This window comes from Poecilia reticulata, chromosome 5 (genome assembly GCF_904066995.2).
Source record: "Poecilia reticulata chromosome 5, P_reticulata-male-v2, whole genome shotgun sequence".
Taxonomy (NCBI): domain Eukaryota; kingdom Metazoa; phylum Chordata; class Actinopteri; order Cyprinodontiformes; family Poeciliidae; genus Poecilia; species Poecilia reticulata.
Genome location: NC_088834.1, coordinates 12,130,323 through 12,146,941, shown reverse-complemented (window position 1 = coordinate 12,146,941; position 16,619 = coordinate 12,130,323). Strand labels below are relative to the sequence as shown.

General features: G+C 39.3%; 1 protein-coding gene across 1 annotated transcript; it reads left to right on the top strand.

The window, feature by feature from the left end:
- Window positions 1-10,001: 10,001 nt before the first annotated feature.
- Window positions 10,002-16,412, top strand: park7 (parkinson protein 7). Its single transcript, XM_008408575.3, has 6 exons — window positions 10,002-10,210; window positions 11,028-11,129; window positions 12,596-12,655; window positions 13,528-13,597; window positions 15,080-15,166; window positions 16,027-16,412. The coding sequence occupies exons 1-6, from the start codon at window positions 10,121-10,123 to the stop codon at window positions 16,185-16,187; spliced, it is 570 nt and encodes a 189-aa protein (XP_008406797.2). The 5' UTR covers window positions 10,002-10,120; the 3' UTR covers window positions 16,188-16,412.
- The last annotated feature ends 207 nt before the right edge of the window (window positions 16,413-16,619 follow it).

Genomic DNA, 16,619 nt, shown 5'->3' with positions numbered 1-16,619 from the left:
CGAACGGTGAGCTTTACCTGCAGGATGTGACACTTTTGATTTAAAGCATCACAGGTGAGTATAGTAATTAAAGGCAAGCCATTCACTCAGAATATAATTAGGAATTTTCCACAAGAGATTTCATATTACCACTAACTGGGTTTATGATTTTAAATTGGTAAATAGGTGGGTTTTTTTTGCATCCTGCAAAGCTTTTATTGGCTATAAAAATAAATGTTTCCAGATTTTCACACTCAAATCTCATGTTTATAGCCCCCATTTTCTGTGTCCCCAATCCACAAGGTAGAGACGCACGGCTCGTATTTTTCATAACAAAGCTTTTCTGGGGTCCAGCAAACAAACTGTTGTATGGATGTACCATTGATTTCACATTCACACGTCCAGACTTAAAGGGACTATGGGATTGCCAGTGAATCCCGAAATCTGTGTGCTGCTCACAGAGTGTCAAGTTGACATCCACTCCACTTCTGTAAACTGGCGAGATTATTCACTCAACAGGATCTCTTCCTGCCTTTCATCCTGCGAACTACAGGCCAATCCGGCCGCTGACAGCCAAGCGATAGCATACAGATGGAAATGAAGGTGGAAGAGGAAGAGAGGGAGAGGGGAGGAATGGCGCTGCTTCTCAAACACAAGAGGACGCCTCTGGGTTCAGGGTTTAGGCTGATGCTCCAGACTGGATCTACTGACTTCATTTAGAGAGGGTGGTCAGTGGTCAGTCTTCCACTTTGCTCCACACACGGGTGGTTTTTCTTATGGGCACTATGGCTCACAGCGCAGGGAGGCATGGACTCGGGGGGGGGGGGGGGGGGGGGGGGTGCAGCACAAGTACTGTTCACATCACAGCTAGCAAGTGAAGTTAAGCAGCATTTCTGTTGTTTTTAACAGTAAATTATTATTAGTGTCACCAAAAAGGATGCAAAAATATATCCCGTAAATATTTTCCATTTCAAAATTCCAAATGGCTTCAGACTTGAATTAAAAACAAAACTTCTGCAGTTCTTTAAACATCCAGGAGACATAAATATGAAACATCTTATCTTAAAAGTGCCCAGTGGAAATTGTAGTATATTTATTAGTATTTGAGTCACAAAACAACTCGGTGACATTCTTTTCAATTCAGCAGTATGGCAAAAGACTGTTTTACTGCTGTTGTGGGCTTTGGGTGTACTTAATTTAGTACTACTTCAAAATGTACAAAACTAAGATTTACATCAAACTAAACTAAAATATTCTGGACATTTCACTGGTTGTCATTTTTTGTGAATCCAACACAAATCGTGAAACAACACAAATGTGATGTTGTCTTCTGACAGTATGGCTTCATCACTTTTTTGATGGTTTCCATCACAACTAGTGACACAGTGGTCACATTCTCACATAAATATAGGAGATTCTTTGGGATCCAATTTCTCTATTCTTGTTCACATTTAATTTGAAGAGGTAACATATCAAGCACTAGTAAAATACATTTAGATTTGCATCCATTAGAATAGGAAACAAAGACAAAAATCTGGAAAATTGGAAGTTTCAATATTCAATTTCAACTCTCAGCAGCATCTTTGTCTGTGCAGCATAAAACATCCCCACAGCATGATGCCACCACCACCATTCTTCACTGTGAAAATTGTGTTTTAAGGGTGATGTGCAGTGTGAGTTTCCTGCCACTCATTTTCGTGTATGAATGCATAATGTTAGGAAGCATGGAACTTACATATTTGCTAGAAATTGCACATTTCTCTTACTTTTGTCTTTATCTATGGTTTCTAACTACCCTCTGTAAGTTTGCCTGAAGAGCATTAATTAATAACTGAAAATTCAATATTGCATTCAAGTAGTAATTGTGACTGCAATCAAGCACATAGTTTCAATGCAATTTCATATGTTTTCAAGCTGCAATTGAATGCATTAACACAATAAATCCAGAGGGATTTATAATGTTCTACCACTTTCACTTTTAACACACAACCCTACCCATTTTACTGTAAGCAGGTGTAGAGGGAATGGGGGGTGGAGAGCACCACTTTCTATTCTGATGGGGGAGGAAATCCTGCAGAGAAGTTGTTATTAGTGTCAGTTATTTGAGGGAGTAAATTGCACACACCTACTGCCTTGATAACAGCTCCATATATCAACTAAACCGGCCTCAAAACCTGATGTGAGCAATATGTGCTACGAAATGTATTTCCTTCTGCTTGGGCAACAATACAAAGAATGTCTTCTGCCTGTTCAGTCGTAACACTGGCAGCCAGTCATTTTGCACTCTGGATCACAATTCTCAGTAACTGGAATGAAACCAATTTGAGCTCCTTTTAAGATAATGCAAATAAATATCAGCCCTGATTTGTCTGTTATTTATTTATTTATTTTTTATTCCCCTCAACTGCCCCTCTCTTTGCTCCCTTATCAGCACACAGAGCATTTCTCTCTTTCTCAAGGGTCGCATGAAAGGTCCCTCTTTTCTTGAGAATCAAGGCAGAGGAGAAGCCTGGTCCAGGACTGATTCATGTCGCACACACTGCCGGGATGTTATGCATGGATAATTGATTGTTGGAGCAGCATGGCCACTGTTGGATCTTGATGGTGCTGCCGAAATGTCACCTTACTGATGTTACAGCGGCGCCAATATTAAAAAGGGCGGTTCTCAAAGACTTCCATCTGAGCCCACTCCTCTCCCACTGCGTCTGGGAGAGACAGCGCTGTTTGTCAGGCTTCTATTTCAGAAAGACAGATCTCGCATTCGCAACCTTATCTGCACAGGACAGTGCACCCACTTCCAGAAGTGCATTGAACATTTCCAATCATAGGGATATATCACTCTCCTTTTAAAGTGGAAATCAAACGTGTGGGAATGGTGAGAGGGAGAGAGAGAAAAAAAACTGCATAATTGAGAGCTCTTAGGATTTATTTATAGGTGGTTTGTCTCTTCCAAAAACCCCTGAAAAATTACACCCCTTGCAGCAAATACCTCGCTCAACAACAATAAAGAATCCATTTTTTTTTTTTTATATATATAGGAATGTTTTCATACTGATTCCAGGGGAAATTTTAATGCAAAATTGTTTGGAAACATCTCAGAGATTAAGTCAGATAATGTAGCAGGTATTTATATATAAAAAGTGGGGGATTAACTGAGTAAAAACCAGTTAATTTCAGAGTTCGGATAGTATGCAGAAAGCCGAGCCGGGACTGGTAAACTGTGTTAATCTATAAAGGCTTACATAGGTAAAAATAGACTACACCTGCATGCCTTTTTAACACCATGATACTCAGCTGAGAGAGAGACACCATCCAGCTATAGAAGCAGTGAATGAAAACGGGAAGCCTCACCATTTGTTGTTGTTCAGACAATGCAGAAGTTTGGCAGCATTGGTCAGGAAGAAAACAAGATTTGAATCAGACTTTAGGGTACATTTGTTGCACTTTAGATAATGGATAGTTCCTACGATAAATGAGATTGTCAGATTTTTTTTTTTAACAACAATCACTTTTAAGAAGAAAACATCATCTAACCTGCGTCCTGCTGTGCTATTCTCACAAACTGTTAAATCATCTGAAACGCTTCCCTTAAACACTGAATCCCTTCCGTACAACTGCAGCATCTTTTAAAAGTATTTATGCAATCTGGGTTTTTTTCATATTCACTTTACACGATATACCAGAAGAAGGACATTGGAAAGAATTAAAAAAAAAATGCGATTAAAAAAAAAAAAACAAATAAAAAATCTGAAAAGTGTGGCTGATTAAATATGATCTGAACAGTCCTGCTGTAGATCAGACTGTATGTTTAGGGTTGTTGTCCTGCCATTAGGTGAACCTAATGGCAGGGTCAAGTCTTTTCCAGCATATAACTGTTTTCTTCCCACAAAATTGTCCTGTAAATAGTTAGATCCATCTTTTTATTACATCTGAGCAGCTTCAAGATCCCTGCAGAAGAAAAGCGTTTCCCACCACATGCCTTCGCCACAACTCTCTGTCTGGATAATATACAATTGTTGCAATATTAGTTTTCTTCCTCACAGCATGACACTGCCACCACCATGCCTTCCCATGCAAACGATGTATTTAGGGCTTTGTGCAAAATGACCTTTTCGTGAAACTCTACACACCCTGAACACACCATGTCCACAGCATTGTATGTCTCACTGTGGGTTATGATGTAGTTAGTTTGAATTGAGAGATTAGTTTTCTGTCGAACTCTGTACATCACCCTGAACACACCATCCCCACAGTATGATTCTGCCATCACTATGTTTTACCACTGGGACTGTGTATTTATAGTAATGTGTTTTTAAAACATTTACCTTCTGCTTCAGAATTATTGGTCAAGCCCGCAGTTCTAATGTGATGCATTAAAGTTTGTGGTTAAAAAGTGGCAGATTATGAAATTGTTCAATAGGCATAAGTACTTTTTACAAAGCTGTGAATACTCCTTGCTTTTCTTTGTCCTGACATGCTGAAGCGATTGGGAACTCAGGGCTTCCCTCCTATAATCAAGTGTGAATGAACATGTAAACTTAGCCAGGTATTAACAGAACTTGGCCCTTCTTCAGTGAGCAGCGGTTCACGCTACTGGCTGGCGTGACAGAAGTAAAAGGCGAGTAGCTTTGAGGAGAGAGGAGGACCCAGAACCCAGCAGACAGGATGGAACGCACCATACGCCGCCGAGGCTGCCGGCGGAAAGCGGGAGAAAGGGAGCATTAATCGGCACCACATGTCTGCATATTCTCCAGTCTCCGGCATAAATTTCATTACTGCCCAACGTAAAAAAAAAAAACCCGGACCATCTAAGGGACGTGTGTAACGTGGCCTGAGACAGCTACCGTGTGAAAAGTGGGGCCCCGTTATGTGTGAGAGTCATGGCCCAATCTGTCACGGTGGGGATTTTATTCTTTTTTTTTTTGTTTTTAAAGAGAAAAAGGGGGGAAGCAGCTGCTTGCCTCACCTGTCCAATTCTGTACACGGCTCTCTATCAAACCAAAAGGGTTCCTGCACCTTCACACAGGCTCCTCCGCAGCAAACGCACATGCAACACTCCTATGTAATGTGACAACACCAGAGAGACCGCAGCCTCTCTGTTTATCACACATGTACAATTATATGGTGTTCTATTTGTATAAGCGCACTGGTTATGGTGGGAGAGGTATTCATAAGGCCTTCAGCCGGCCAGAGCTCAGCGGGTTTTTCCTCTGGATTTGCAGTGGGTTGAATCAACACAGGAAGAAGTGGCGTTAAACTTGTTTTGGACCAGGAGGTGTGGGATAAACTGTTTTAAGAGACTGCTTGTCAGGAGTTGGAACTTTTACTGGGAAAGTCTTCACAGGGAAAACGTGTCAGCATGAATATGTGATTGAATTAACTGTTTGCACACATGTTTCCTTGTTTAAGGGGGAAACTAGTTACTACACTGGTGCTTAAGCTTCGGATTATCTGTCTGCGTCCTCTTGCCTCTCTAACATCAACATGAATTCACCCACTCAGAGTCTATCACACATCCACAGAGCTCCCTGAGAGAGCGCGGACCTTAGGGATGCCCTAGCAGGGGGAGGCGAGGCGCGCCGGGTGGAGCGGGGGGGGGACCTCGACGGAGAGGGGCTTGTGGTTGCGCCCATGGGCACGGCCCTCTCACTCTCTGGCAACCACTTTGTTAGGCACACAACACTAATCCGTCTTGTGTCTTTATTGCCCTCTGTGCTGAGGAGCAGACCGGGGCTGAGGCTTGAGGGGGTGGGTGTGGAGGTGGGGGCTGTTGAAGCACCGCTGCAGGGCTATGTGTGATCAGGGCTCCTGTTTGAAGATAGGCCACACTGTACAGCATTAAGACATCTAATGCAGGCAAGCTGAGAGCAAAACGAACTGATACTCAAGACGCAGGAGGAGAAGAAAGAAAAATGGAGAGTCCTCAAATAAATGCCACCCTCTCTTCCTCTTTCTGTTTTACTGGGGGTTTGGTGGGGGAGGAAAGGAGGGAGGGGGGGCAGATCTCTGCAACCTGAAATGACTATGAGGCAATTCTGGCCCATGTTGTTACACATAGTCAATGAGCTAAACAACACATTAATTTATAAAACAGCCGCTGTGGCTGAAAACAATTTGTCACGGCTTGGATTTGGAGGCATCTCATTTTGGATATTCTAAAGCATTTAACAAAAATTGTTCAATGAATGCTGAGACATTCTGCAGTTTTTTTTTTGTTTTTTTTTTTCTCATGTATGTCTGACCCATACATCTGAAAACTCTTTACATTTCAAAACTTCTGTATACGTTTTTCTGTCTTCTCTCAACTGGCGCCATCTTGTGTCTGCGTGAAGGGAGGCACAGGTGTGCGTAAAAATTCAATGTCACCTTTTCCCTCCCAGCTGTCACCTGAGCTCTTGGCAGCATAAGGTAATAGCATCGAGATGCAATCAAGATTATATGGTTGTCACTCATTCGGTGCACTCGGTGGCTTACAGTGTGTGAAGCAGAGGCGAGATAAAAGCCTGCGCACAGATGGGAAGATAAACTGCTCCTAAATATGCATCAGTTTCCTTAGAGCAGAAATGTTAACTTGAAAACTGCCATTAGATCAGTGAGAGGAGGAAATTGGTTAGAAAAGAGCTGCACAAAAACGAACTGAAGTAAAATGAAGCAAAAGGGTAAATAAAGGAAAAAATCTATATATTTTTTCCTTGCTTGTAAAAGTACATTCTCTGTAGAAATGCTCTAAGTTTTTCTGACACTCTTCCTCAGTCATGATCTGAAGTAGCGCTTGCTGCTGCTGCTGTATATCTCAAATGAACAGAGCCTCTGCTTGTAAGCTACATCCACATTAGCTGTTTATTTCCATGTTTACACCGTTTCATATTACATCCAATGGTAACAGGATTACTTTGTGACAATCAGTAATTTGTGGAATTCCCTCATTTCAGTTTGAGGATTTTCTCTTTGCTCAGAAAAAAAAAATGTTTTTGTATTCTTGTCTCCCTCCCCCGAGGTTTGACTCCAGAAACCCTTCAGGTTTTCACTCAGGCCTCTGTGAGGGTCCCGATAAAACAGAGCAGAGAACAAGGCCTGACTGTGAAGGCAAGTGGGAACATTGCAGAAATAATAATGTGCAAAGGAGTTTGGTGATGAGGATGGTTTTACTCCACAGGCTCAACTGAGCTTTGTCAAAATAAAACATGCAATACACACCACTTTGACAAAGAAAAGCCCAATTATGTATCTATCTTTTATTGCAGTTGCATAACTTCATATTGAAAATTTTCCAAAAATCCAAAAATCATCAAAGTGGATTAGTTCAGTGGAGAAAAAACAATATAATAATAATAATAATAATAATTATTGACAAAATTTTCGCAATTATTAAAAACCCTAAAAAATCTTTCACTTGATCTAATGGAACTTTTTAAAGCCTTTCTAATATCTGCATTTAAAAGTTTGTCAGGATTTCTTATCATTTCTAATAAGTAATCTTTTTGTTTTCCTGAGGTCTAACGACAACATAACACAGAAGCTTGTCTCTCTTAGACTATCTTCAAAATTGGAAAGACAAGAAAACATGGCATTTAAGACAGCTGTCTTTCCTGCACAAACAGTCAGGGGACCTGAAAACAAAATTTCCAAAGCTCAGTTAAAAAAAATTCCTTCAGAAAGTGATAACTATGCCAAATTTTCAATATAGAATATTGAAAATATTGTAAAATATAATACAAAAATGTTTGTAAGCATTAGGTAGTAACAGTAGCAGAGTGTACGACACACTGCTTGCTAAATTAACCTTAGAAAAGATTAGCATATTTTCCTTTTTGTGTATTTTGATCATTTTGACAATCAACACTTTAGACGTTTGTATTAGTTACCGAAAACAAGATCAAGGAAGTGGACAACTAATTCCACATTTATCTTTTTTTTTTTCAAGCCTACTTTTTAGTCACTTACACTTTAATAAGATAAAACTGTGCAAAAGTAATGGTTCTTTCCTACTTGGTAACATATTCTGAGTCTAACGTGCTTGTGTGGAATTTTGTTGGAGTGCCTTCGGTTCGTCCCCAGCCACATGTGCTGGTAATCTCCACTGCTTCTTGAATTCACTGAGAGTTGCAGTAAACAACCTGCTGGCACTAACCCCCACGCTTTTGTCTAATCCACACTTTGTTGTTTCAAATATGATGATGAATCACAGCAGCGGAAAACAGACACACATACACACTTTAAGAGATGTGTGCCTGCAGACTAAAGCTTGAGAGCCTAAGATTTACACTGCAATATGAGCTTCAAAATCTATAATGCACAAGTTATCAAACAGATTTTTATGATCATCTTTGAGAGTCATCTAACTGATTAATTTACTGATCAATAATTTATAATAAGCCTACAAACTGAGGAAACATTTAGGTTTGCTTCAGCAACGTTTTCTTCAAGACATCTGTTCGTTTTAATGAAAGTTTCTTTAAAATACATTCAATTGTGCACAAGCTTTTCATGGAAGCCTTGGCTAATACCTCCATCTGCTGGAGGAAAGAGTGAATTACACGAGACCGCAAAAACGTCACAGTTTAACTGACTGAGGCGCCTCTTATTTATACTTGTAAATAGTGCATTAATTAAATGCCGATATGCATCATGGTCAAGAACCAAAAGTAGCTCAATTTCCAATTTCTCATATATTTCAGTGTGCCAAACTACATTTGTTTGTGTTTGGCGTTTTTTTTTTTTAGTGTGAGAAAGATTTCAATGTTTAGAATAAGTTAAACAGAAGACAGTGAAGATGACAAGTTGTAAAAATGTCACAATTACGTTTCTGTGTTTATTTATTTTAGATACCAAAACAACTTCTTGGATTAATTTCCCCAAATCCAGATTGTTTTGATAAGGATTACATATGGTTTGTACAGATAGCATGAACACTTTTACATTTGTCATGTTAAAATCTTAACTTTATTTAATCTCAGATGATTCAATGTGTTAGAACAATGTGACACATGTATAACTGTGACATACACAGCACAGAAATACAGTTTTCAAACCTGTTAACAATACAAAATCTTATAATTCTAATGCACATAAGCACTAATTCCCCTCAGTCGATGTTTTGAAGAACCAGTTTTACAAAAATACAATTATAAATGCAAGTTGTTTGCACTGTCTCAGAAATTTTTAGCTAATTCTTCATTGGTAAAGAAAACAAACTCATTCAGATTAAATGGAGGGTGTCTGCAAAAATGTTAAAACTTTGCCCCAGATTCTCGATTATATTTAAGTTTGGACTTTGACTGCAGCTTCTCTCAGATTTTCTTTTATGATTACTCTTTAGCTGCATCCATCTTCCCAACAAATCTGACCACCACCAGGGGGAAGAAAGGGATCCTCATAGCAACACCATGTTTGGTTAAGACATGGTTGCTTTGTTTCCACCCCACACATACAAGTGTTTTACATATACTTCATAATAATGCAAAACATTTGGTCTGCTACAAAAAATCTCTGTAAAATACAATAAAGTTGAAATATTACAAGAAAGGTCAAAAAAATTAAAGGGGTGTCAATACGTTTTGAGGCAAAGTATAGTTGAAACTTACAACTAAAACAAATCTGCTAATTCTCTTAGACAAAATTGTGCATTGCCTAATTGTAATTTAATTTTGAATTATAATATTTAAGGTCAGGTTGTGGATATTGTTCCCAAAAACAAGTAAAGATATATATATATATATATATATATATATATATATATATATATATATATATATATATATATATATATATATATATGGCATTTGGAACAACTACATTTAAAATATCAGTTGGATGAAGTCATTATTCAAAGCAAAATACTCCAGATTTATGTTTACTTGGAACTTTAAACGTACTGCAGTTATCTGAGAGATAAACATAATGAGCATTTCTTATATTTATTTTGGAGTTTAAACATTTTTATTTGCAATCTAAGTTCTAAACAGATTGAACATGTACGCCTTGCAGGTTTAAGAAATGAAAGAACAGTGTCCAGATAGGGGGATAAAAGGACGCGGTCTGGCAACCTCCCTCCTGTCATATTCTCACCGTGAAGCACGCCTAACGTTGCTTGAAGTTTGAACCGTTTTTACTTCTGCAGAAGCGAAACATTAAGCTGACCATGGCAGGAAAGAGAGCGTTAGTGATCCTGTCTAAAGGTGCAGAAGAGATGGAAACTGTGATTCCTGTGGACATCATGCGCAGAGCCGGGGTTCGTTCTGCACAGTTTATGCTATGTGTTAGCACGTTAGCCTGCTAGGATGAAATAACAGGCAACCTGGCTGTGTCGCTACGTTGAATTTTCTGCTGTAAATAACCCTTTTAACATCTGTTAATCACAGTCATAAAGAAAGTCATCAAGAATAAAAGTCACAGAAAACTAAATACCCGAGTAATTAAGTTATGAGTGCTGAAATCCGCAATTTCATCACTCGCGTTTGTTGTTTAGTCAGCTAAGTTGGCTAACTGTGGACGGTCCTTTGCAGGGAGTTCAAACGGGGACAAAGTTAAATGTCAAAGTCCAACCTCCTTTAACCTCTAAACTTTATTAACCTTTCAAAATAAAGGTTTGTTTAAACCAGTGAAGTCAGGATGACGTGTTGTGATAATTTGCACCAGTGACAGGTGGGTATATTCATTGGAAGCTAGCGATATGTTTTTTCTATAGAAAACTTTTCAAACTAATACAGTAGGCAGTGTGGATACATAGATGTTGGAACAGTTTAAAGCACTTGCAGTGACAACATTTAGTGTTTACTCGATTTTTTTCAATCTCCAAATGGTGCAATAGATGGAAAATAGCTTAACAGCAAAGCTTGAGTACAAACGAGATATCTCACTTCTATACAAACTGTATATCTGTGTCTGGTGCATTTTTGGTTAAAATATGTTCATTTACTGTCATTACTTACAGTAAAAGTAAAAAGAATTTTGTAATAAAAGTACTTATAATTTTTTTTTCAAAGGTTATTTGATTAAATGTAACTAGTTACTGCCCTCGTCTGATGATGATGTGTTCATATCTGTAGATTGCAGTGACGGTTGCGGGTCTGTCAGGAAAAGATCCAGTCCAGTGCAGCAGAAGTGTTGTAATCTGTCCCGATGCCAGTCTGGAGGAAGCCAGCAAACAGGCGAGTCTTTTGGTTCTCCAGTAAGCAGTCACAGTGAGTGCCTTGCTGAAGATTTCACAGCTCTTTAACTATTTTACATGTTGTCACATTACAAACACAACCTTCAGTCCACATTAGTAAAGTGGAAGAACAATTTCAGTCTGCATTTATATTGAGCTCACTTCATTCTGACACAACTAAATAAAATTCAGGGCAGAAATTTCCCTTCGAAAGTGCCCTGCTTGTAGTCCAGCTGTGTGTAATTTAATTTGAGTAACAATTCAGCTGTTCTGTGAAGGCCTCAGTGGCTTGTAGGAGAACATCAGTGAAGAAACGGCATCATAAAGTCCAAGAAACGCAGCAACCTGGCATTCATGGGGTGAATTTGTGGAGCAGTTAAGTTTATGCTTCAAACATCTAACAGAGCACACTGTTCAACCCATAACATGAAGATAAAGAATAACTGCAAATCTGACATGATACTGATTTCTAACTAAACTGAAAGGTTAATCTCTGATAACTTTGGAGGAGCTGCAGAGATCTGTAGCTCAGGTGAGACAACTGTTTGTCATTCAGCCCACAACTCTGGCCTTTATTTGATAGTAGTAGGAAGAAAGCCATCGTTAGGAGGCTATGAGTAGTCTTGATTGCCGTCTGACAAAAAGTCCACACTTTGGCCCATATACAAATGTGGTGTGTGTTGAAAGCCAACATTTCACTTAACCCTAAACACAGCCCACAGTGAAACTGGGTGATGACACCATCATGCTGTGGGCTGCTTTTTTTTTAGCGGTGACAGAAATGCTTTTCATGAGGTTGACAACGCCAAATGTATAATCAAAGATAGATTGAAAGAGTTTAAATCAAGACGTATTAAAATGCCTGAGCCCTGTTCCAGATGAGGATTGGTGGCAAGACTTGAAAAGTGAAAACTTCATCCAGCCCGGTTAAAATTTTCCTTAAACAAACTGAGCAGCTTCTGAAATCTATCAGCTACAATGGATTGTATTTTTGACTAGGAGAATATAAATACACTGCACACCTTTCATATTTTAAAGTTGTTTTACAGCCATTTATTTTTCTTCCTCTTCACAATTACATGCCGTGTTGTGTTGATGTATCACAGAAAATCTGAGTTAGTCACCTTGAACTTTTTCACATTTTGTCACTGCAGCCACAGACAACAATGTAGTTTTAATGTGGCAAAACATGAAAAAGTTCAAAGGGCATGAATATGTTTGTAAGCCAATATAACACAAGAAACCCTCTCAAGGTATTTTATTTAGGTCTTCCATTTCCATTTACAGGCCTGGAATCTGAAGGATTTTTTTTCCATTCATTTGTTTTGTGATGTACTATGAATAAACTCCTATAGCAATATGCCTTTGTGTGATTAATGTCCTGACTTTCAGTGAGAGGTGTTAACTGGTATTCAGGGTGATGACTGCTGATCTTACTGTGAAACTTTATCTGGTTTGGTTTTTCAGGGCCCTTATGATGTGGTGCTTCTGCCAGGGGGAATGCCAGGAGCCAAGAATCTGGCAGAGGTGACAAAATTACACGCGACGCTTTGTTCATTTGTTCGTTCCTCCAGCTCCACGATGAGTGCAGTGGGAATTTAAATTAAGCAGAGAGAAACTCTTCGGCACCTATGGTAAAAGTTCAAATGAGTTTATTTGTTAAAATAAAAATGGAAATTGGGAACAATAGCAAGACTAAAATGACAAATATCTTAATAAGCTTACTCCACAAACTGCTTTTTTAGATTTAATTTTCTGCTATTGACTCAAATTTAATCTGTTTCTGTGGGGGAGTAGATTGATTTTGCTATAATAATTCACTGGAGACATGATTTAATTGTTAGAGATGAGCAGCAAAGCAAACATAGCCAATTCACAAGAGCTTCAGATGTGACAGAGGACGATCTCAGCTGGCTGCTTTGTGCTTATTTGTACCCAGATGCACTTTTCTCCTCTCCTAAGAACTGTTGTGGATCACTCATCCACATGTTAGGTCTCTACATTATCCTGTAGAAGCTGCAGCCTGGTAAAGTCTTATGAACAAGTCAAAGCATCTGGATGTTCCAGTCCTGCTCTGCATCCCCTGGTTCAGTTTTTATGCCCCTTTAATGTAGAACAAAGTTCAAGACAACTGCAAAAATGCTGAAACACAGTAAAGAATGTAAGTGTGTTGAAATGATAAAATGTCATATTTACAGTAAACGTATTTATGGAAAGGTTAGACTATATATAAATCTGTGATTGTGCTTAAACATGCTGTGTTTTCAGAGAAATGCTGTTGCATGTGTTTAACATACTGCCACTGTGTGTTAATATCATATAGTCAGCATATACACAGTACCATCACATGGTCTGCAAATGACTCACTGTGCATCTGTTTTCTTCTTTTTTTTCTACAGTCTCCTGCTGTGAAGGAGGTGTTAAAGGACCAAGATGGCAGAAAAGGCCTGATTGCAGCCATCTGTGCAGGTACAGCTTATGAAAACAAACAAACCTTAATTATACTGGGCTAACCTCTTTAACTTTTAAAATGATTTAAGTCAAAGCATTATAAAAGGGAGGTGCAAACTTATAAAATCTAACAAATTTAATACAAAGACAACTCAAAATATAAAATGTGCGGCACTTAAGATTGTATTTTGTACCTTTTCTATACTACCGACATCATTTACTGGGTTTTATTTTGCGAAATTGCAACACTGCAAGTCTATCCGTTTCTGTGACTTGTCCTTGACAATGTCTTGTTTTTGAACATATGACGCTAAGATGAAATGGTAGCAGACAGAACAGTCTCCTGTACTTAAGATGGCTTCTGCCTGCAAGCATGGAGTAACATCTGTAAAAGACATTGAGGTGATATGATGGGAGAGGCTTGCAATGCCACTGAAGTTAACAGAGACATCCCATCTTGGATTCAACCGAAAGCAGCACAGCTGATGAGACAGCTGTTTCCCCTACAGACAGACAGGAACCAAAGACAAACCTGGGACTTTATTGTTCTGGATCTGAAATTAGGGGCTTTTTGACAAACTATCTCTGTCCCCTAATGTCACACTTCATTAACTTGTGGTCACTGGCGAACCTCCCCTGCCCCCCCTGGCACACAAGTGAAAGGTTGCGCATATGCTGATGTCCCTGAACAGACCCACAAGCGCTTAGATTTTATCTGACAGCCTTGCAGGGCAGAGACAGGACGCAGGAAAGATGTCTCAAACAGGGACAGTGAACCGGTGCGGCAAAGTGGATTGAAGGGTGTCCTAAATATGACTGGAATCCTCTCAGGAATACACGCCTTAATGAAACGGGGAGAGGGTGCATCATGAGATGAACATCAGGTTTTTTTTCGCTTGACTCAAGGAGCGGAAAAAGAGCTTCAACTGACAACAATATCTCCCATTCATCAGAAAGTAAATTAATGGTTCTCTGCATCTGCCATGCTGTTAGTTTCTGTACCCAGACTGGCGTCCTCCGGGTGGGGACTCGTAACAGGAGTAGCTTGGCTTCAACTGGCAGTCTGCTGTTCTGCCAGTGGGGAAAGTGTAATCTTAAGACAGCACGGGAAGGCAGCCAAAGCACCGTGATCAATAACTTTCTATTTATTAACAGTTTTTGGATGAGCTCACAGCAGCGCTAGGGCATTATCAAAGTTAATGCAGCAGAAGTCGGCGTCCTCGGCCTCTCCTTTTTATTTCCCTCCCTTTCCAGAGTGCTGCAGAGTCTTTGGAGAGGAGCTGAAACTGTATACTGTGCGAGTGTATTCTTAGAAACAATACAAAGGTTGAGGACACCTTCAGGACACGCCGTTATCAGATATTGAGTCATTCATTTATTATTACCAGAATATATAAAAAGATTTTCTAAAACTGATAAAGTTGGTTATTTCTATATTCTTTTTTGTATACGAGTCTAAAAGCTTTTAAACACACCTGAACCAGCTTGGCTCTTCTTCAGGTCCGACCGCTCTTCTGGCTCATGGCATCGGTTACGGCAGCACAGTCACCACACATCCTGGCATGAAGGAGAAGATGATGGTTGGAGGTAAAAACATTGTTGACCTTGATTAGTCTGCGGTAGCCCTCAAAAGTTTTGATTCCTCTTTAAAAATGTTCACATTGTTCATTTTACAACAGAATATTTTAGTGTATTTTATGTGAAAGACTAACAAAATATTCCATCATTATAAAGTGGACCTTTTGTTTTTTTACAAATAATATTTCAAAACTGTGCTTTTGTATCTGCCGCCACTGAAGGGATGCTCTCGCATTAACAGCTCCACGTCGTTTTTCGTATGGCTCTACTAGCTTTTCACATCTAGTTTGACTATTATCTTTTTTTTTTTTTTTTTTTTTTAAAACATTCATTTTTGTAAAAATAGCTCAAGCTCTGTCAGATTGCATGGATAGCAGCTGTGGACATAATTTTTCAAGTTTTGCAGTTGATTCTCAATAAAATTTTTGTCTGGACTTTTCTAAATATGTATGCATGAGCTTTGATGTAAACCACTACCAGATTCTGTTTGCTGTAGAAAACCATGTTTCATTGTTCTTCCACTGAAGTCATGAACCTCTTTATGTCACAACACAAAATCTCAAAAAATTATATTGAGGTTTGTGGTTGAAGACATCAAAAAGGTTGACTGTAGCTGGAATTGTCTGTATCTGTAAAGGACAGCAGATGGTGCTGTACTAGCTCTTTGACTGCTTGTAAAGAATCATGTCACTCTGCAGTTGTGAGCAGAGCAGAGAAACAGCACTGAGGTGAAGGAAGATGCAGTCATTTGACAGAACATACTAGAACTAAGTGCGATGAAACAATGGCAGGTTTTATGTTTGTGAATCTGAGCTGTGGCTCCAAGCTCACACCGTGCCATCCTAATGGTATTGTTCTGTCTTTTTTAGATCACTATAAATATTCAGAAGCTCGAGTGCAGAAAGATGGGCATTACATCACCAGCCGTGGGCCAGGAACCAGTTTTGAGTTTGCCCTGATGATCGTAGAGGAACTTATGGGGGCTGAGGTTGCAGCTCAAGTCAAGGCGCCACTCATGATGAAAGACTGACTCTAGTGTTCCCTCACCACTCTGGAGAAACTGTGACACCTAAACATCTGGCTCTCTCTATTGCACGGCATTATTTCTGCAAATAAAAGGGACATTATCGCTGCATAATTACCGCAAATGACTTCCACATAAATTTCCTCTGTTTGGTTCGATGCCTAAATAGGTTCCTCTTTGTCTTGACAGCTTCCATTGTGCAGTCATTAAAAGTGTAGGTGTGAAGGCTCAGTTTGTCTTGCCTTGTGGTGTGTTGCTGGTGGAGGTCACTTTGACTTGTTTTTACTTGCTTGTTTTTAACGCCTAAATATAGGCTGTATAATGCAACGTATGAAGGAACACTATTCGGGACGCGGGAAGAGGAATCCAAAAAGACTGGCAGCTGTCCTTGGCCAATGAAGAGCTTTGGCTCGTCTGCAGTTGTGTTTCAACGGGCCA